This window comes from Pyxicephalus adspersus, chromosome 1 (genome assembly GCF_032062135.1).
Source record: "Pyxicephalus adspersus chromosome 1, UCB_Pads_2.0, whole genome shotgun sequence".
In the NCBI taxonomy this organism is placed as follows: Eukaryota; Metazoa; Chordata; class Amphibia; order Anura; family Pyxicephalidae; genus Pyxicephalus; species Pyxicephalus adspersus.
The window spans coordinates 129407446-129430122 of record NC_092858.1 but is presented as its reverse complement, the minus strand read 5'-3'; the positions used below and the strand labels follow the sequence as shown (position 1 = coordinate 129430122).

General features: G+C 36.0%; 1 protein-coding gene across 1 annotated transcript in view; it reads right to left on the bottom strand.

Annotated features, from left to right (window-relative positions):
* RPGR (retinitis pigmentosa GTPase regulator) overlaps positions 1 to 22677 on the bottom strand; it is a 52597-nt gene that overhangs the window by 7108 nt on the left and 22812 nt on the right. Inside the window, 9 exon segments of the mRNA XM_072414457.1 lie at positions 5602 to 6033; positions 6036 to 7437; positions 8944 to 9003; positions 10523 to 10626; positions 12019 to 12193; positions 14644 to 14814; positions 16718 to 16842; positions 17706 to 17861; positions 21112 to 21270. Coding sequence (XP_072270558.1) covers positions 5602 to 6033; positions 6036 to 7437; positions 8944 to 9003; positions 10523 to 10626; positions 12019 to 12193; positions 14644 to 14814; positions 16718 to 16842; positions 17706 to 17861; positions 21112 to 21270 — 2784 coding nt within the window.

Below are 22677 nucleotides of genomic sequence, written 5' to 3'. Positions count from 1 at the left end.
AGAGTAAGACTGAGTTGCATATTGGGTCTGTGTGGAGGCATAATACATTGTGAAGGAAGAGAACCCTCTACACAGTTGCTGTTTTAACATGAACTTGTACTCTAAAAGTAAATACATTTCTAATTTATACCACCACAGCCCCAATTGATATGTTCGTTCACAACATTTTTCACACATTTTTCTTTTGTAAAACTGGGTACTGAATGTAACATTTCAAATTAGTGATACAAACATTAAACAGACCGGTAAGCACTCAATTCATTGTTACCCAATAGTTGTTAGTTCAACAGTTTAGATCTATGATGATACTTACAGAAACTTGTGTTGAGGCAGAAATAAAAGTTGCCAAGTAAAGGATTGAAAAAAAGTAATCAAGTACACACAATACTGTAATAGCTACACATAATATTCTTGCAGGTTTACATTTTCAAATGACCAGAAATAATTTATTATTAATTCTTTCAAAAATATTTGTAGAGAAATGTATGCAAAACCAACCATTTATTATCTAGTGTCCAACAATTTATTGAGAGTCATTGTACCTGATTTATTAATGCTCCCCAAGGTTAGACAGAATACACTTTCATCAGTGAAGCTGAGTGATCCAGCAAACCTGAAATGCATCTGGTCCAGGATTCAAAACATTTGCTAGCAAAAAGCAAATGACTCAAGAAATCCATTCCATGTTTGCTGGATCACCCAGCTTCACTGATAAAAAAGTGTATCCCCCTCAAGCCTTGGAGAGCTTTACTAAACCTAGGCCCATTGATTTCTAGTATAGGTATCAGCTAATAAATTTGTGTGTTAAATAACAAAAGTGTCACAAAAAAAAAATGGAAGGAGAAGATTAGGTAAAAGATTTAGGTCATAAAAGAATCACCAGAGGAAAAGGGACATTTCCCTAAAGAACAGGAAGCCTCCTGCAGTGGGTAAAAGATGATTTTAATTCGCCTGTGTCTATGTCATGCACTTCCACTTCTATATTATACAAATATATGCTAGGAACATAGAAAATCAGCAAACTGCAACATATGCTTGGTAGAATAAACAAAACTAGTCATTCTGTTTGGCGTATTACTTTATCAAACGCAATAAACAAGAAATTACAATTTACTGATATACTCCCAGAGCCCAGAGTGATTGTAGTAGTGATTTCTAGTTTTCCTGCATCCACTTATTTTACCTGTTCTCATCTCATACCATGTTGCTACGGTAGGATAAGGACCCCAAAACCACAAATCCGTCATATTCAAAAATAAAATTGGCAATGGAATCATGCATGTTTCTTTTATGACAAAGTAAAATATGGTCAAACTTTTCTTTTGCATTTTTTCCTATATGACAACCCTCATTGTCATTTTAGTGAATTTAACACCATAATTAAATAAGGACGTGCGCGATAGGGATTTTGACAGTATGTATAAAGACATTTCGTGGCTTTTGCATCAATGTCAGTGTTTTTCTTTGATTTGTAAATGAATAGTTTGGTGCTAGTGTGCAACTACTGCAGTATTCATCAGCAAACCAATTGCCTGTGTTTACTTTTTATAAAATAATATGGTGAATAAATTGTGAATGGAGGCCTGGAGCCACTATGAAATGGAAACATCCTTTACTTCCTTCACACAGGAAGCGTATTGATCCTGACATTAGGGTAATAAATTACTTACCAAAAATAATCTTTGATCTATGCTTTTTACGTCTCCTTGATCTGTAAACCCATATATTTAAATGTACAAGGGTTCAAAATTATGTTTCTATTATATATTTTAGCAACACCTCATTCGAGAGTTTATAAAATTTCAAGGAATAGGCCATTAGCTTTATTTAAGGCTTACAGAGTTTCTTCATACCATCTGGTTTTCTTAACAAAAATTGTTTTAACAGCTGTCCACAACAAAATAGATATGTTGTAATTAACCTTTGACATTTAAACTGATATATCTGCCTTTGTTTTCAACGTAAGAAACATGACAGTTAGGATGTGCCTAAATGCTATTCTGAAATTTATTGCAATGTACTTGCTTGAGTTGTCATGGTTTGTGACTCTTCATAAGGCTGCATGCAAATGCACAGCTTCGATGTACAGCTATAGCAAACCCATGGGTAAAGATGCTGGCTGTCCTGCCAGAAGCTACTCACAGACAAGAGGTTATTACTTTATCATATGTAAAATGGACAGATTAGGCAATTGTCAGCTTATGTCTATGGGTACCTAGACACAAACTCAGTTTAACTCACAGATCAGTTTGGCCTGAAAGCTAGGGGGGGGAGATGAGGTGAAAGTAAAGAAAATACCCTTTTTAAACGGTCCTTTTAGATACCAGAGCATATCTATTGTACTGCTCAGGCTCCGTCTGCCTAGAAATAGACTCTCTGTTGTGAAATATTAAGTATACCACTTTGGCCAACCGTGCTATACCCATGGTTTACCCACAAGGGTTCGAGCTACAGGACACCCACTGGGCTCTAAGCTTCTGCCTAGGTTGCCCTTTGGATGATCCAGCTCTGCAAAGTTGAGGGCTGTCTGTCAAGCAAGGAACACTTACAATTAGGGCTGTTTCAGTGGAATGGGCAGCTCGAAAGCCAGACTGGAGAGGGTCAAGGAGAGAGTTGGTGCTCCAGTCTCCAGTCTGGCTTTCGAGCTGACCATTCCACTGAAAAAGCCCTTACCGAAGTGGCCAATGACTTCATCAGAGCTAAGTCTTGGGCCAACTTTTCCCTCCTCCTTCTCCTTGATCTTTCCTCTGCTTTTGACACTGTTGATCACCCCCTTCTAATACAAATCATGCGCTCCATGGGTATCAGTGACTCTGCTCCCTCTTGGTTTGCTTCATATCTGTCTGACCGCTCCTTTCAAGTTTCTTTCAATGGCAATTCTTCCTCTTCCACTCTGGTCCCTGTTGATGTTCCCTAAGGGTCAGTCCTTGGACCGGTTCCCTTTTCTCTGTACACTTCCTCTCTTGGTAGTCTCATCTCCTCCTTTGGCTTACAGTACCATCTGTATGCTGATGACACTCAAATCTATCTGTGCACCCCATGAATGTCTGACCGATTTTTAAAAACCTGGACAAAACACAACTCATCATCATCCTCCCCTCAAATTCCAAATCCCCTAACTGTTAACAACACTGCTATTCGTCCCTCCCCTCACGACCGTTGTCTCTGGTGTTACCTTTGATTCTGCCCTCCCATTTAGCCCCCATATTCAGAACATTTCCAGGTCCTGTGACGTTCACCTACGCAACATCTCCAAAATACTCCCCTACCTGTTCCCAGAGACCACCAAACTCATTGTACACACTCTTATCTTTCGTCTGGACTACTGTAACATCCTCCTCTCTGGTATTCCACTAACCCGACTCTCTCCTCTACAATCTATTATGAATGCTGCAGCCAGACTCATCCATCCTTCCCTATGCTCCTCTTCTGCTGTATCTCTTTGCAGTTCTCTACACTGGCTTTAATTTTACCTAAGAATCAAATTCAAGCTTCTGTGCTTTGCTTTCCAATCATTCCACAGTTCTTGTCCCACTTACATTTCTGACCTATAAAAAAATACTCCCCCAGCCGCTCTCTCTGCTCCTCTGACGACGTACAACTGACTTCCTTACTCATAACCTCATCACACGTATGACTCCAAGACTTTTCTAGAGCTGCCCCAATTCTCTAGAATGGTCCTTCTCGTCCTATTCGGCTTGCTCCTACTTTATGCTCATTTAAAAGAGCACTAAAAACTCAATTTTTCAAACTTACCTACCCATCTTATTCTGTCTTTTAAAACGGTCACTACTACCCACCACTACATATTTCCCTTCCTATTGTGTGTTAATTCCCCCACGTACTAGATTGTAAGTTCTTCAGGACCGGGGCTTTTCCTCCTGTGTCACTGTCTGTATTGCTCACTCAATTGCAACCCCTATTTAATGTACACCACTGTGTAATATGTTGGCCCTATATAAATCCTGTAAATTAATAATAATAATAATAATAATAATAATAATAATAATAATAATAATAATATGACGTGCCTCCCCTATGCCAATACAAAGAGACTCAAATGAAGTTAAGGGGCAGAGAAAACAGTTCCCAGGAGAAAGAGTGCACAAAAATTGAGACAACTGGAAAGAGTAGTCCAGGGAGAAGAGTTCCAAAAAGGAAAGCCACAGTCAGAATGGAAGAAATTTTGAACTCTATAGAGGTTGGGGGAAAGCAGTCTAGTAAAACCAGGGTCTTCCATCACAGAAGAAAAGAATGGGTAGCATTGTGGTAGGTTCTACCAGATAAATGTAATATGTGATTTGATTTTGGAGATAGCAAAGTCCTTTGACACCATTTTGCTTTTTACTGAAAGTATTTTTAATGATAAACAGTGGACATGCAAGTTCAAAAAGAAAAAAAAAATCTCCTGCTTTTGAAATATTAATTTAATAAAATCTATACAATTGTACAGGTTATTTTACTGGTATGCTAAACTATACACAAAATACAAAAGAAAAAAAAATATAAAACATAAATAACAGCAAGGCAAAACACATAGAATGAAATGTTAGTAGTGGTAAATAAAAGGCAAGAATATATATAGCACCAGCTGAATAAAATATGCATTTTATTATTTAGGTTAGACATAGCAGAATTGTCTATTGTTGGGAAGAGAGTGTTTTCTGGTATTATTATTATTGAAAATTATAGTAAGTTTCAATAAGTATTAGAATTTTGTTAGGAATAGGTAGGAGTGGACCTCAGATCTAATGAAGCTTACTGCAAATCCACTTTTTTTTGCCACGGTTGAAGGTTTAGGTTGACATTCTGAATCAGATTTACATGATACTTTTAATACGAAGTACCCACTTTCTGTTAAAGTGCAAAACTTTATCAGAATTTGACAAACTAAACTCATCACTGAAAAAACGTAAAAGAAATATGAAGAAGCATATATTATACTCATAGAAAATCAATGTCAAGACGATTGGCATATTTAGAAATTAAAAAAAAAAAAACAGATTTAAGATGAAGATTTATTTAAACTCTTCCTGTTAATGTTAGGCTTGGCTTCACCCTCCTTTGCTTCCCTAGTTTTCCTATGGTCGATATGGGCACAAACCAAAGACAAACAGATATACAAACTGATATCTACTAGCAAAGCCAGAAAAAATAACCACCACATTTCTGTGGATCTACTAATACTTTTACCATGTGCTTTCTCAGATGGTCATCCTTTAAAGATTTACATTAAATACTAAGTAGTACTAAGTACTAACTGTATTGTATATTGCCCCCCCCCCCCCCCAAAAAAAAAACAAAAAAAAAAACACAAACTAATGCTCAAAAAGCTGTCCTCTAGTTTAGTGAAAATTTAAATTGTTTTTAATATATTCCTTGCAATGTTACTCAAATCTTTTCCGGCTTGCCGCTACCACAAATATTCTAACCAAGGCTTAGTTTTAGGGTAATTAAGCTGGTTAAATTATGTCAGGAGTGCAATCATTAGTTGACACTATAACACTAAGTGGACCTATCATTAATTTTTTTACATAAAAAAGTTAATTTCAGAACAACTACTAAGCTTATCCCATATTAAAATTTACTAATGTCAATATTACTTTAGTGTCAAATATTGTGGTAAAATATTGTCCCAGAATTGGGTTGAGGGGTCAAGATTCTTGAAGTTTGCAATGTTTTCAGATTTTGTAGATTCATGTTCCCTATTATTTTGAACATTTGTTTTTTTTTTATCAGTTTGTTTTGTTGTTTTACTAAATTTATTTTGTTTCTCATGGGTCTTCTTTTCCAGATCTCTTTTCCCTTTTTCTGATTTTTTGTCAGTGTCCTTTTTTGTATTCTGTTGTTCATCATCATCGTCTATGTCCTCCTCTTCCCCTTCTTCTTTGTCCTCCTCATCTTCTCCTTCCTCTTTCTCATCCTCCCCCTCATTTTCTTCTTCTTCTTCTTCCTCCTCTTCCCCTTCTTCTTCCTCCTCCTCCTCCTCCTCTTCCCCTTTTTTTTCTTCCTCCTCATCTTCCCCTTCTTCCCTTCCTCCTCATCTTCCCCTTCTTCCGCTTCCTCCTCATCTTCCCCTTCTTCCGCTTCCACCTCATCTTCCCCTTCTTCATCTTCCTCTTCCTCCTCATCTTCCCCTTCTTCGTCATCTTCCTCTTCTTCTTCCTCATCTTCCCCTTCTTCCGCTTCCACCTCATCTTCCCCTTCTTCATCTTCCTCTTCCTCCTCATCTTCCCCTTCTTCAGCTTCTTCCTCATCTTCCCCTTCTTCCGCTTCCACCTCATCTTCCCCTTCTTTGTCTTCCACTTCCTCCTCATCTTCCCCTTCTTCAGCTTCTTCCTCATCTTCCTCTTCTTCTTCCTCCTTATCTTCATCTTCCTCCTCATCTTCCCCTTCTTCTGCTTCCTCCTCATTTTCCCTTTCTTCCCCTTCCTCCTCTTCTTCCTCCTTGCCTTCTTCTGCTTCATCCTCCTCCTCCTCCACTTCTTCTTCATTTTCCTCCTCCTCTGCCTCTTCTTCTTCCTCATTTTCCCCCTCTTCCACATCATCAGCTTTTTCATCATTTTCCTTCTCTACTGCTATACCTGTGCCTTCCACTGTCGTTTTTTTCTCTTTGACCATAGTTGTCTGGCCCCTTTCATTACTTTTCTTTTCCTTATTCCTACTATCACTATGTCCTTCCGTTTCTACACTTTCTATTTTCTGAACAGTAATTATTTTACTTTCTTTTTTCTTGCTAAAATTTGTTGGTCTTACATTTTCTTTTAAATGCTCAGTAATACTACTACTACTACTACTACTATGCTCTTCTTTCTTAAAATATTTATCTCTGTTACCCTTTGATTTTTCAACAAAAGTAACATCCTTTCTAAATTTCTTATCTGTCAAATTGTCTGAGCTAGAAGAGGAGGATAATGTATTTTCATCCTTACTAAACAAATTGTACCCATTTTTACCACTAACCATTAGTTGTCCACTAAAACTTTCATGGCTTTGGACACGGATCATTTTGGGGGTCTTATCATACTTATTGTTTTTGGATTTTTCTAAAATGTCTGCTTCCCTATTTATCAATGATGTGGCACCATCCGTGTTCTTAGTCAAATCTTTTTTACATTTCTTTGATTTTTGCTTCCTAGTTATGCTCTGGGTCTTAGAAAGGCTTGCATCAGTTTCCTTCTCTCTGCTATCTTTATCCAATGAACTAAATTGCTCTTGACTGGCAACATACTTTGATTTGCCAGCTTCTGAGGCTTTTCGAAATTTATCATGAATACTTTTTTTCATAGTCCTTGCTTCTGCCTCTGCACTAATAATTTCAGATTTCTCACTGTAGGAACTGACTGAGTTCTGAAAAGGTAGCGATGAAAAAGATCCGCTACTCTCCTTCGTCTTGACCTTACCATCAGCTTTCAGTTCCACATTTTTAATGTTCTTCTACTCCACCAGAGAGGCAAAACAATAAAGAAAGATGGAAAAAGTAAGAATGATGACAGGAAATGCAACAAGAAACATACTAGTAAAGAATGAGTCAAAAAAATAAAGAAAACAAAACATAAAAGAAAACAAGGGAGCCCAGCAAAAAAAAACAAAAAAACCCAAAACATTTACAAACAAATCAGGGAAAGGAAATAACATTAAAACTAGAAAACTTGAAGGCGTCCAGTCACTTTCTTTCTTTTATTTTACGCTTACATCGATCATAGAACTGTATAAATATGAGTGTGATGTAATAATTTATATTCTCAGAGCGCACGGGTTGTTTGTACAGTTTTTTACTGTGCTTTTCTTCTATGATAATAGGTGTACATTTTAGTACTTGCAAACATAAGCCTAAAAATGTAAAAGTTGTTTTAACTAATAAATACATTTTTTAATTATTAATGGATCACCTGCAAAAATATGTTTGTATTCTACTTTTTTCAAAACAATGACTACCATTTATTTGTGCAATGCAGACAAAAAGTAACAGCAAAAATCTGACAGCTTAAATAGACAATATTACCACTTTGTGTTTTCTAGTTTACAGATAAACCCTACAGCGAGAAGTGTTGCTTTAGATGTGATAGGATTTCTAAGAAAGAATAACAAACTTGTCATTTTAACTATTAGCAATTTTAAAACACAAAATGTTGCTGTGTTGTCATGGTCACTTTAGTGATATATATAGCAAATGTGAAAATCATTAAGGCACAATCTGGAGGTGTAGCTACATTTCAATATTTGGCTCCCTCCTTTAATAATAAATCAACTGTTCTGCCCAGATTGTTTAAAGGCCAATTACCCAAGTGCATAACAGGAAATAGGGTGGGGGATGAAGAGACAACCATGTGGTGAGATTATGGGGATTATATACAGAAAACAGAGGAAGAAGAGGAGCAGAATTGGTGGTGTTTCTTTCAAAATTCTATCTTCATGTAAAAATTAAAAACCATATGCATCTAAGAAAGTGGTTTTTAAAATACAAAACATTTTTTGATATCTTTGCCTTTTAATAAACACTTCGTAGATTGATAAAGGAGAGTAAGCAAGAGAAAATCAACGGACAGTCAGTCCATTTATGTTTGTAGCAATGGAGTTTGCAAAACATGCTTCACCTTTGAATTAAGCTTGGGGGTGCTTGGGGGTGTTCGAGTATTTGCAGGATACCACTTGCAAGGCTGTAAAATTTGAAAAGAAGGTTTTTTTTAAAACTCTAAGCCGCAGTGGCTCCAAAGCCTGTATAGAATATTTGGATGAGCAGCGTGCAGCCTTCAAAACCAAATCTAATATTGCCCTAAAAAAGGGCAAAGGCTGAAAGCCCTTATAGATAGTTGAGTTTAAAAAACAATTGAAAGGTAAGACCTATGATATGAAGCTGAAAACAACAGTAGGAGGTATGTTACAACTTGTATTATTTATTAATTTTCTAATCCTAAACACAAATAAGAGAATGTCACCTACCTTTCTTTTCTGAACCGGAGAGAAACTACGGCTACCATGTGTTGTGCTTATGGCATGGGTCTAAAAATAAACACAAGATGAATGCTTAACTTTTCATTTAACATAAAAAAGGTATGAGAAAGTAATTCCAAGAAACAAATATAAACATATGATTGGAAAATGTATATCAAAGAGGGATAGTTTTTGGCCAAGGGCAATATCCTAGCACATGAAAATGTTTAAAATGTGCCCCCTATTATAGATTAGTCCAAAGTAAAATAGTATAAACTAAAGCATGTTGCCTACCTTGCATAAGATACAATGCCACTACCTGATGAACCGGCTAAAAATACATGGCCTGTGGTCTAATACACAACATGTTACGCTAATCCAGAAAGAGAGTGTACTAATGTATTACATCATCATGAAAAGCTTAATAATAATTTGCATTACATTTTTCTTTCAAAACATATTCAGTAATACTTACAAGGAGGATTCTAAAAGGGTCAAGGCTAAACTATCATGAAAATAAAAGGGAATAAATAAACACACTGGCTCAGCCAGCATTCAAGCATTGCATAAAGTAGGGTCCCAGGTTTAAATCTTGACTAAGTTTTCTCCCAAATAAGAGAGACATTAGACTTTGGTAGGGTCAAAGGACTGTATGCTCTGAAGGACAGTTAAGCTACGTACACACTTCCAATTATTATCGTTGGTAAACGAACGACGAACAGATCCTGCACGATATCTGCGAACGATCGTATAGCACCGATCCTGTACATACAGATAACGACACGATCGTTCGTAGATATTGTACACACAATAGATGCGATCGTTTGAACGATACAGGAAGTTACGTGCACCACAGGAACGTTCGTTCATCACGCATGCTCAGACCATGGACGATCAATGAACGATCGTACACACGAACGATGGTCAACGATCGTCGTCCAATCCGATCCGCTGGTCCGGTCGTTCATTTCCAACGACTTTCCTCGTTCGACGGCGTCGTTGGTTACTTTTTTTACGAACGTTTTTATCCCAATCGATCGTTCGTCGTTCGTTCGTCGTTCATTTTGAACGATAAAAATTGGAAGTGTGTACGCAGCTTTAGTAACATGACTATGAACTGTCAAATGATCTATATGTTTGGGCTACATAAATACATGATGATAATGATAATAACATAACCTACAGTCACTAAGGCTGCGAACACATGTGCAATAACTGTCATTAGAGATCTTTCACAATCCTTTCCAACGACAAAAGACTGAATGATGCATGAACCAGCGTCATTCTGCTATATGGAAAGGGAAGGGAGAGAATGACGGAACGACACCCTGGTGCACTCTCTCCCCTTCACTTTTATTACGATTGTTTGTTAATCCACCAGGACAGAGCCATGAATGACGAAGGTTGAGCGCTGTACACACACCAGATTCCTGTCAGATATCAGCCCTAAGGCGATTATTGGATGAGAATAGTCTGACATGTGTACCTACCCTAAGTCCTAATGAGTAAAAACCACAAACATACATTAGTTTTATACTATTGGCAAAATTTAAACCTTTGTGTCAGCAGTCATTTTTAGCAAACTTACCACATTTAAAATATCTGTTGTAGCCCCAAAACTCTTCCGGCTCACATTATCAGAGTCATCATCTGCAGAAAAACTTCTTACCAAGTCCTTATGACTTTTTCCACCTTTGTGTAAGAAGAAAAATGAAAAAAAAAAAATCTGTTAAAGTAAAACAACCACAATTTCATAAAAGTTTCCAAAATGTATTTGCAATTACACTTTACTTATTTAAAAAAAAAAAAAAAAAAAAAAAAAAGTTGCATAAGTATAACATACAGGCCACCTAGAGATGCTTCCTCATCCCTGCTACAGCCTTTAAAACCCCCATTGCTGGAGGTAAATCCCCAGTCATTCTGACTTTCTGATAATGCTTAAGTATAATCAGCCTTTGTGCACTCTGTACATTCTAACTGGTTAATAGGATGTTACAAGTAGCAGCAAACTGAAGTGTTGGGGTTTTGTCTGTCGAAGTGGACCAAGATTAGGACCTAAAAGCAGGTATTTAAAGAAAGGTTTAGAAACCTCCAGCACATGTAATTTATACAGGCAGTAGTATATTATTTTAATGTGAGAGTTTCCTAAATGTGGTCCACAACCTTGTGTCTACTCCATGAACTTCTGCCTTTAGTTTTTGCTTGAAAACAGTGCTGCTTTGTAATTTTATCCCCTTCCAACTGTGTGCCTCTTAATTTTCATTGAAGATCATTGCATAAGACACAAAGGACCTGATTTAATAAACCTTACAGTATCCACTAATTTGGGGTGCTGAATTATGCACTTATACAGGAGAACTAAAGATTATGGCAGAATTGAATTATCAAGGAATGGATTAAGGCTAGTTCCTTATGAGTTGCAATGTGATTTGTACAGCAAATACATGTAACACAAAGCATTTTCATTTACTGCCCAGGGAGATAAGCTGGACACATGAGTTTAAACATTTACGTTTACTGTTTAATGTGTGTTACAGAAGTGAAACCTCCATGTGACATTTCTTTACAACTCATTGTAGAGCAAGACAAAGAGACCAGCATGGTGTCTTTTTTCTTTTGATTTTTAAGGTAGAAAACCTTAGAATAATGTTAAAATAAGGTGAAGTGGAGTACAAAAAAAGCTGTGGCTGACCTAAAGGTGGAAAACAAATAGTATCAGAAAAAGCTAAACTCAGTTGCAATGCAGGGATGTTGGTTTTGCATTGTACAGATTTACATCAGGAAGCTGCAACCAATTGGCTAGCAAAGGAAAAGGCTTCAAGGGATAAGATACACAGAGAGGGGCAAGCCTGTTGGAGTGAATAATTAGGTAAAAATATCAACTTACTCATCACTTTTTTTTTTAAACTCAGAGTTCATCTTTAAAATATTAAAATCATCAAAAGCAGAAATATTCTTTGAACCAGTCTTCAACAAGTCACGTATGTTTTTCTATAATTTGAGATACTTTTTACACTTTTTCCAAACAACAGGGTTTCGGAACAAGAATAAAGAAAGCTACTTTGAAATAAAATTAAGGCTTACCAGATTTTGAGACTGTTGATGAGCCGTTGGCACTTGATTCAGTACTGGCTTGTCTTACTTTGAGAAGGCCTGGTGGAACAGTTTTGCTAGGAACAGGCAATGAAGATTCCAGTAAATTGCCACCTAATGGTGGTAATGTACGACTCAAATCATAGATCTGATCAGGCATTTGTTTCTTAAATAAAAAGAAAGAAAAAATAAACCTTTAGGTACAGAGACATGGAGATATATCAACACAAAAGAGAAATGCTGTTAGACGTAATTATTAACCCTATTGCTGTTATTATATAGCATGGATTTACAAAGTAAAAACATATTACTTGGTATTATTTAGCAGTCTACCAAAACAGCTAAATACAGAATATTTACATTTACATAACTATACACACTGACAATTATCTATTCAGCCTCTGTTGTTATACATGCCGCATAGTCATAAGAGTGATACCCATACATTTTAATGCAGCGTCTTTAATGCAGCGCCCATTCTTCTTCATATATGCATTCCATAAAGTATCTATCCACTAAATACATATAGGTTGAACAGGACTGAGCAATGCAGCATACCCACCCACAACTATTCTCATTTCTATTGAGCAAGGGATTGAGGAAATAATGTACTCTTTTTTGGTGCTAACATATTTATACATATGCAGTTCTGGCAAAAAAACAGGGAGTACAAATTATAAAGTTACATAGAAATGCAGCACATTTCCTGGAGTCCTAGAGAATTTACCATTTTGTCATATTTAAAAAAAAAAAATAAAGATAACTTCAAGAAAACAGCTAAATATAAAGGTGAAGTACATATATTAGAGCCGTTTTAAATGCCCCAAAATCTAGTTCTTATGTTTACACAGCTCACAGTTTGTCTGACAGGACAGGTAGCCTGATTTTTCTCAGGTGCAGTTAAAGTGACTGTAGACAAGTCTGTCATTGCAGTCCTATTTAAAAAAATTAGGGTTTTGCTGTGTCTTACAGCAGTATCAGTCACCTCCTGGAACAAGCATGTTGTAACATGAGTGTCTGAACTATTTATCTTTATACCTATTCGGGTTCAGACAGTATTGAAATCAAAGCATCTGAATGACAGCAATGTAACTCAATTCTCAAAGGATAGAGTTCAGTAATGGCACACTTATGGAATTTGTGCCTCCCTCAGCCTGTGACTGCATAGTTTAGGGAGAAGCAACATACTGATGAGATCAGAACCCTGGCACTCTGCTCTCTTCTATCAGCATGCTCCTTATTAAAACATAAAATCAGGTCAAATTTAGGTACTGCTTAAATAAAAAACGATTTACCAACGATCAGATCTGCATTTTTATTCATTTACATATGCCTTTAGTTAAACTTTAATATAATGACAGCAGTGTGATGAACTACAGCAATCCAAATTTTCCTTTCTGAAGACAACTTTACCATTGCTTACCACTGGCATTCTCAAAAGGAAAGACAAATGGAATACTTCTCATCATTTAACACTCTTTCATCACAGCAGGTTATTCTAAGGGATGTTCAAATCACTGACATACCAGGCAAAAATGACTTATAGCTCTTTCATTTCTTCTTTCACCATATGCGAGTGACAAGAGTAATTAGCAGGTGTTCTAACTGGTTTTACAAATATTCAAAAGTCAATTTACCTAGAGAAAAAGATTGCTTTTTACAAGCCCCAGTATAATCAAAAAGTCATTAAGCCATAATTCACAAGCTGACTTGCTGGAAGACTCATCAATAAAATATGAGGAAATTCCCTGTAGTTTTAGTTTACTGCAAAACTCCTACAAAATAGAATTTCTTACCTGAGTACTACAAGCATTGATGTAAATATAATAATGTAAAGTGTTTTATTTTACCTTGGTGAATATGCTAAAACACGGGAAGGAGCAATGTGGAATTTTAGTTGGTAAGCAATTTAGGGAGCCAAAAGACAAAAGTTTTGATTGGCAATCGTAGAAAATGTTACAAAGAACAAGACACAGCTGTAGGTTAAGAAAGCATTGGCAGTGTGGTTAGGAATGCTCTAGCCTTTTTCAAATACACTATATTGCAAAGTGTTTGTGGATAGCTGATCATCACATCTTCAAATTCTTGCTAAACATCTAATTTTAAAACTATAGGCATAACAAGGAGTTTCTATACTCACCATCCCTCTTTGCAGTTTTATCATTCTCCCCTTTTGCAAACCCTTTCCACAAGGGTTTGGCATGTGCCTGTTGGAGTTTTACCCATTTAACCAACAGCATTTGAGAGGTCAGGTACTGATATCAGACAGTAAGGCTAGCATTATTATCATCAATATTTATATACCACCCCCTCACAATCAACATTCCAATCTCTCATGAAAGGTAGGTTTTGAGGTAAGGTAGGATGATGGAGCTCTGTGCGGGCTTTTCAAGTTCCCTCACACAAAACTCATCAATCCATGTGTTTATTTATAAACTGGGCTTTGTGAAAAAGGGTTGGAAATTAGAAGAAAACATCTTTGGATTACCATTACCTTTTACTGGAAACTTGCAAACTCAAAATTTTGAAGTGTTCACATATTTTTGTCAAAAAGGTTAGGTAATTTCAGATTTCATTATATGTAAAAAATCTGAAATCAATCAAATATTAATATACCTTTTCTCTTCGCCTAACGCGTGCAGAGGGTGATCTTTGCAATGTTATAGTTCTGTCACCATCTCCATTTACCAATAAATAATTTTCTTTCAGCTCATCAACAATGACAGATTCAGATTCTTTAGGTCTTGGTGTAGCAAAGACAAGCATATGACAACCACCACACGCTATCTGCAAAGAAAAAAAAAAGAAAAATTAATTAAAAATGCTTTTTTACCCTTCCCCTTTTTTCATTCAAAACTGAAAAAGTTTTGGCTTTGCATACATTGAACAGAGTCTGTCCTCCACTGAAATTAATATTTTGAACATGCAGTGGGTAATTAGACAAAGTAACTTTTATTCCACTATGTCTGTCAGTGTTTTGATGGATATTTATTGTAACATCAATTCATTCTGGATGCCGATATAATGAATAAGTATAAGAAATATATATACATTTTTAATAAGCGAAGTATCCAAATTCACAAACTATGAAATATACAAAGCATAAATGCTTCCTAGAAAAGAGATCACCAACAACCTTCTGGCAAGTATTTATATTCCTCACGCCAAGTGCCATTTCTGCTTACACCATCCAAAAGCTTTTGTTTGTTTTATTACAGAGAACAACATGCCAAAGCAGTCTGGCATTCTGAACCTTATGAACCATTCTGAACCTTTTAAATGAAAAGGGTGGAGAGGAGAAGTTTACCTAAAATATTCACTTATTTGACTAGAATTTTTGCAGCCTGGCAGAAAAATCTCTACAAAGAATGTCAGTTGATTTACACTTTTTGTATAATTTTAAAAACTTATGTGAAGAGCCACTACTGTGTAACTTCTAGTTTTAGACGAAAAAGGGTTAAAGTCACTGTCCAGTTTTTAAAAAATCCCCACCAAAAAAATTTAACACCACATTTCCTCTCCTGATGACTAAAGGAACCCATTTTTAAAACCTTTGCCAAAAAGACAGCTGATCTTTTCCCCATTACTGACTTACTATGCCCGTTTCTGCACTGTGTGTCTGTGTGGAAGTTGCCACCTTTTTAGTGGCAGGGTTTTGCTTACTCATGTCTAAGCTGAAGAAAAAGAAATTTGAGCAGCACAGCAGTGACATAAGCACATATCACTCTAAATCTTGAAAGAATAGCAGTCAAAGGCAGTAGTGAAATCTCACACCTCAGATATATAGCAATAAAGCTTTATACACAGGAGTGATTAGGCATTTCACACACTAGGAAGTGCACTAAAATTATCAGGAGGAATTTAAGGCAAAACATTTATTTTCAGGAAACTGCTTAGGCACAAAAAAATTTAAATTCAACATTGGACAATATTTTGCTGTCCATCACAGAGCAATATTATACAAGCTGAATCTTTTTTCCCTAAACGCTTGCTAATATTTTGTAGGCATACATGAAAACCCAGATTTGTTTCATTTGTGAATTTGGAATCAGGATGTACAAAAGGAGGACGCCTATTCACCTATAACGATAATGAAAAGGAAATGGTTATACAGATAATGTACCCAGTTTGTTTACAGACATCCTAAAATGCTTTTCAGAGAAAGTATCCTAACATGTGAACCATGACTCATTACAAGGCAGCATCCCCTTGAGATATAGATTTGGAAATTATGTGCACAGATGGATCTGCAGCATGAATTTTATCTCTGGATAAGTACCAAAAACACAATCCAAGGGATGCTTTATATTTAATGCTGTTCTCATAACTGCTCAAAGCAAAAAGGCAACATGACAAATCAATAAACATGTTGGCAAAAACATACTTGTCAGACACAAATCTATAGCAAATTTCCCTGCTACACAGTTTGAGCAAATTGTTACTATGATAGACAATTCTCTACTGTTATACTGATGGGTAATTAGCCTCTGATATGTCATATTGTGACAAGTCACTTTTTCCATTGTTCCACAAAAACACAATGGAAGAAAATCTGGTGTTCTGTATTTGATAAAAAAATATGCATATGTTTTATGTAGGAATTAATGTTTTTTCTTGGTCAGCTTAATGGTAAACTAGGAATGCAAATGCAAGTCAATATTAAAAAAAAAAAATATAATTGTTTTTTTACCAACTGAATGCTGAACTTCAGAAAGTTCATACACAATGTAGGTGAGAACTGATTGGTAAAATTCTCTTCTCCTAATCCAAGCTTGCCATATCGTCCATCACCAAAAGTGTAAAGAAGGCCCTTATCTGAAAAAGAAAACATTTATAATGAGAGTAGAAATATCTGCAGCTTTTTACCTAGCATAAAATTAGTAAAAGTCAGTAGCTTACCCCACCGTGTAATGATCAACCATTTCCCACACATCATGCTAACCTATCATGCCAATACATTAAACAAAAATAACTGGTTCTTTTTTTATTTTTCTCTAGTCAGGTCAGATGTCATACCCTGGTGAACACAAAGCAAAGCATATTTTTCAGGCTTCATGCAGAGCAAAAGAATGATTTGTTTAACTTAAACACAACTGTAAAAAGTAAATCAAGTAGAAAAGCCTGGGAAACATGTCAAAAAGAGAGCTCCACCTGCAGTCTGAAAATCAGAATATTCATATACAATCCTTAAAAAACAAAAAAAAAAACACTACATTTTCTATAAAGGATGGCAGTATAGCATCTCCATATAATATAGGTATAGTACTAAGATTATTGGAATCTGTTCTGCTGATGTTTTAGTGGTACTACTAGATGAATTTATCTGTATGTGTTGCTTCTAGAGTGTTAGTTTATGTTAAAAAAAAACAATACACTGTATATGTCTTCACTGACAGCAAGGGCTCTTTGTGAAATCTGCTATTACAGCTCATTAAGTGTTGTGGGAAAGGGGAAGGGGAGAGTCCCTATTATGTTGCTACACAGATACATCTTAAACAGGATTCCAAATTTAAAGTGGAAAAGCCTTTTGCATTTTACCTCAGCTGTAGAGGCAAAAAAAACCCTATACAAATTAAATACAGTCCTGGAAGAGATATATAACTGCATCAAATGATAGTCTTTGTTATATAATACAGCATAAAAACAGTATCTGCATCATCATATTATGGCTTACCCACCTGTAATTACGGCAGTGTGGTTTTCCCCACAAGCAACATATCGAACTCTATGTGGCTTCAAAGCCTCCACTGCTTTGGGTGTAGGCGTTTCAAAAATAAAAGTGCCGAGTCCTAGTTGTCCAAATTGACCAAGGCCAAATGTATAGACACCTTTGTCTAAAGAGGGGAGAAGAAAAAAAATAGAGCTAGTTGCAGAAAAATATTCATAAATCTATACACTTTATTTAGTACACCTGTCTAGTACCAGGTTGGACACACTTTTGACTTTAAAACTGATGTACTTCTTTGTGGAATGATTAAACAATGTGCTGAAATGATTTCTCAGGGATTGGGATTCATGGTCTATGTCATCATAGGATAAAGACTAAACACATGATGCGAATCTCCATATCCCAAAAGTGCTCTATTGCATTGCGATCTGGTGATTGTGGAAGCCAGTGAACCCATTGTCATGTTCAAGAAACCAGCGTGAGGCGATTTGAGCTTTGTGATAAAGTGTTATCCTGTTGGAAGTAGCCATCATTAGATGGCCATGCTGGAGTTATGGGATGGACATGGTCAGAAAAAATACTATGGTAGGCTGTAGCATATAAATAATGCTCAGAAAGGACTATGGGGTCCAAAATGTGGCAAGGGCTTATCTCCCAATCCATTACACTATCAATACCAGCCCAAACTTTGATACAAGGCAAGATGGATCCATGCTTTCCTGTTGTTTATTCTAAGTTCAGACCCTACCATTCAAATGTTGCAGCAGAATTCAAGACTCAGACCAGACGAGGTCTTTCCAATTTTCTCTTGTCCAATTTTGGTGAGCTCATGTGAACTCTAGCCTCAGGTGCCTGTTCTTAGGTGACAGGAATGGCACCTAATATGGTCTCCTGCTGTAGCAGGTTCAACATATTGTGCATCTGAAGATGCTGTTCTGCATACCTTGGTTGTAACAAGTAGTTGAGTTACTATTACCTTTCTATCAGCTCGAGCCAGTGTAGCCATTCGTTTTTCACCTCTGCCATTAACAAGGCCAGAAATGAAAGGCAACATATTTGAGCTTGCTTCATTCCAAAGTTAAATAAACATCTAATAGAATAACAGTTTAAAACTCCAAGATCTGGAATTAATATTAATACACACAGTAAACTTTTATGATCAGTAATCAACAACAGATCTACTGAAGCTTCACATATTAGTGTGGTCCTCAGTGGTTCTTTATATTATATATATATATATATATATATATATATATATATAGGTTTAACTATATTGATGTAACTTATTCATTGGTTTCTGGAGATGTAAACTGTGGTTTTCATGCGATTACAATTAGATCTGTGTTTGAGCTAAGGGCTGTAGTAAGCCCAAACTGCTGTCTTGCATTTACTGTATCTACTCAAGTATAAACTGAGATTTTTTCTCAAAATGTAATCTGAAAAAGAATCTTGGTTTGTTTTTATACTCAGGTCACACCAATAGATGGAGACAATAACTCAGGTAATGACTGTAACAAATCCTCTTGGTTGAAGAAAAAAAAAATATAAAAAAAAAAGTAAGTTACATGCTTTACATGAAGGCTACAACGCCATCTAATAGTAGCCAACAATAATGCTCAAAAGATCATTTTAGAGCAAGTGACCATCACCAACTCAAAAATACATCAAAAAATGTAAGAAATAAGGAGAAAAAAGACATATATAAACTGAACTCATACCCGTTTTTTTGCCCCTTTTAAACAAAAGTTTTTAAAGTAATGCACCATAGATATATTTATTCAGTTTAATTTTATTGGAATTTGGGTTGATTACCATTTTAAAAGTTAGCAGTAAGGGGCATTTTGTGTCCTGGGTTTATACTTGAGTCGGAGCATTTCCTGTATTTTTTAGGTCAAAATAAGTACCCCAGTTGTTATCTGGATCAGTTTATATTTGAGTATATTTGGTATATGCCCCTGGGGTATTTGGTTTCAAATATAATGTAATGCTGAAGATTCTTCGATAATTGATTTGCACTGCTGCAGTCTGCAACTAGTCCTCTAGAACTATATAAAACACACACACACAGCAGTATAAACCAGTTATTGTGTTTATAAACACTACTTTGATCATTTAGATTTGGAGGTTACATTCCAGCTTTGATGAGTCTTAGAGAAGACCCAACCCCCTTTTCAGAAACCTTAGGTCATTTGACCTCATTTCACTTCCCAACAATTATTTCTTGTATTTCAAGTGAAGAGGAAACAAAGGATGATTCAACATACTGAATACGGAAATATTAGCAGTGGGTAGATTTAGCCTTTTATTTTACTATACTAATTATTATTGTATTCTCTATTAGGAATGGACCACCTCTTTGAAGTTTGACAAACTAAAACATTGTTTCTACTGCACATAACAAATTATATTTAAACAAACATAAATAAAATAATTTGTTATCGAGGATTCATTTAAATAGTTATAGTTTTCTAACATGTTGCACTACTTATTTCTCACATTAAAACTTGAAATTAATTATTAGACACAGCATTGCTTTCTGTTTCCCCCATGTTTTATTCTATTCCTTGTAACATAAGTATGGAATAAAACTTAAACCTGAAAGAGTGAAAGCTCCCTCTTGCAGGCATGTGCAAACCTAAGCAACTGATATAAAGCCTAACATAAAAGGGAGAGTGCATTTAGAGTTTATCCACTTACTGTACATGTAACAGATTCCTTTAATATGCTCCTCTGTTCTGCAGTAGATGCTCTTTGTTAGCAATCTTAACATTGAAATCATTTGTCTATTCCTTTATGTACAGTTACATGTAGCTTAGACACATGTAAAGGAGAGAAGTCAATAATCTTATCAGTTTGTATCATTGTGTGTAATTATCAGTAATGTACGTGGGAGCAGCCCTATTTACTCATTACATACACCGCATTTAGTTTCTACCTTACAATGCCACACAACAGTTGTGCTTTACTGTTTATTTTAACAAAGAAATCAATGTCTCACCTGACTTGTTGAAAATAATACATTTTCTGTGTGGTTGACATCCCAAAATGTTTTAAGACATTAGGAATGTTACAATTGAATTTGACTGTATTGGTTATTATAATTACACTTACATGGCTCAAAATGGAACTTTATCTTAAAGTACTATTAGACCATCTTTCCCTTTTCATCTCTATAGCACAGGAGAGGTGTTCTCTAGTCCTCATTGGTTACATAGGAAGGGCTTAAAATTTTAGTACAGAAAAGGCTGTGTATAGTTAGTTCCCTACACAAAGTTATGAGATTTCTGGTGAGTTTAGCAAGAAAACACTTTCAATGGTATATTTTTCAGTGTAGTTTATGGTTTGAGTTTACAAACCATTGCATTTCTGCCCTATTTAGGTCTATCAATCAACCAATAATGAATTAAGTTACAAACCTGTGACTACAATGGTGTGCCCACCACCACATGACACCATCTTCACCTTCCCCGATATTCCAAGAACTCGTTGAGGTTGTCTGTGCTTGTCCAGCTTTTCAACAGGCAGACCGAGCTTCCCATTTTCAGGTTCCCCAAAAGTGTACAATTCTCCATCCTCTACAATTAGTCAGAAACAATATTAAAAATAGAAAAAATAATATATATGGTACCATATAAAATCTATTTCCACTTAAAGGAACTTTATAGTTGTTTTAAATACAGTTTATTTAAAAAAAAAAAAAGATTTTGGTTTTAAATATTTTTCACAGAAAGTATTTATCAGTCCTTAAAGTTAGATAGTTGGTCAGGTTGAAAAAAGACTTATGTCCATCAAGTTCAACCACAAGGGAAATAAACATATCCCCGATAAAAAACCCTATTGACAAAGTTGATCCAGAGGAAGGCAAAACCAAAAAAAAAAAACCCTGGTACAAATTGCTTCAACAGGGGAAAAAATTCCTTATTCCATGAGGCAATCAGATGTTCCCTGGATCAACAGTCACTGTTATTTTTACTTTAGAGCCCTAATACCCAGTTATATTCTGTGCTTAGAGAAAAAACATCCAGCTTTTTCATAAAGCAATCTATAGTAGTTGCTGAAACTACTTCCTGAGGGAGCCGATTCCACATTTTCACAGACCTTAACAGTGAAGAATTTCTTCCTTATCCGGAGCTTAAACTTCTTTTCCTCCAGACGCAAAGATTGCCCTCTTGTTTTTTGTAATGATCTCAAAATAAATAATTGGGAAGAAAGTTCTTTATTTGGACCATTTATATATTTATACAGGATGATCATATCCCCCCTTATATGTCTTTTATCAAGGAAGAATCAGTTCAGCTAATCTCTCCATATAGCTGAGCTCAGCCACTCCTTTTATTAGTTTAGTTGCCCTTCTCTGCACGCTCTCCAATTCAACAATGACCTTCTTGTGAACTGGTGCCCAAAACTGGACTGCATATTCCAGATGTGGTCTGACCAATGCTTTGTACAGGGGCAGGATTATGTCTCTATCTCTGGAGTCTATTCCTTTTAATACAAGAAAAGTACTTTGCTTGGCATTGCATGCTGTTATTAGGTCTATGATCTACCAGAACCCCAGATCCTTTTCCATTTCTGACTCCCCCTAACTGTATTCCCCCTGGACAGTATGAAGCATGCATGTTGTTAGCCCCAAGTGCAAAACTTTACATTTATCTATATTAAATGTCATTTGACACACAGAAATGGTACACAAGATGCCGGCCGGCTTCTTACCTGGTCCCGCTGATCGTCCACGTCCTTCTTCTTCCAGCGCCGGATGATCTCTGAAACGAGAAGCCGTCCGGCGGAGAAAAAAAAAACGGACAGCTTCTCCCTGCATGCGTGATGACGTCGGCGCGTGTGCGGGAAATTCAAATTGAAACTCATTCATTCATTTTGTATTGGATTTAATACAAACTCCTGTATCCAATCCAATACAAAATAATACAAATAATTACAAAGTATATAACTGGTAAATTCAAACTGTCATTTTGTATTGGATT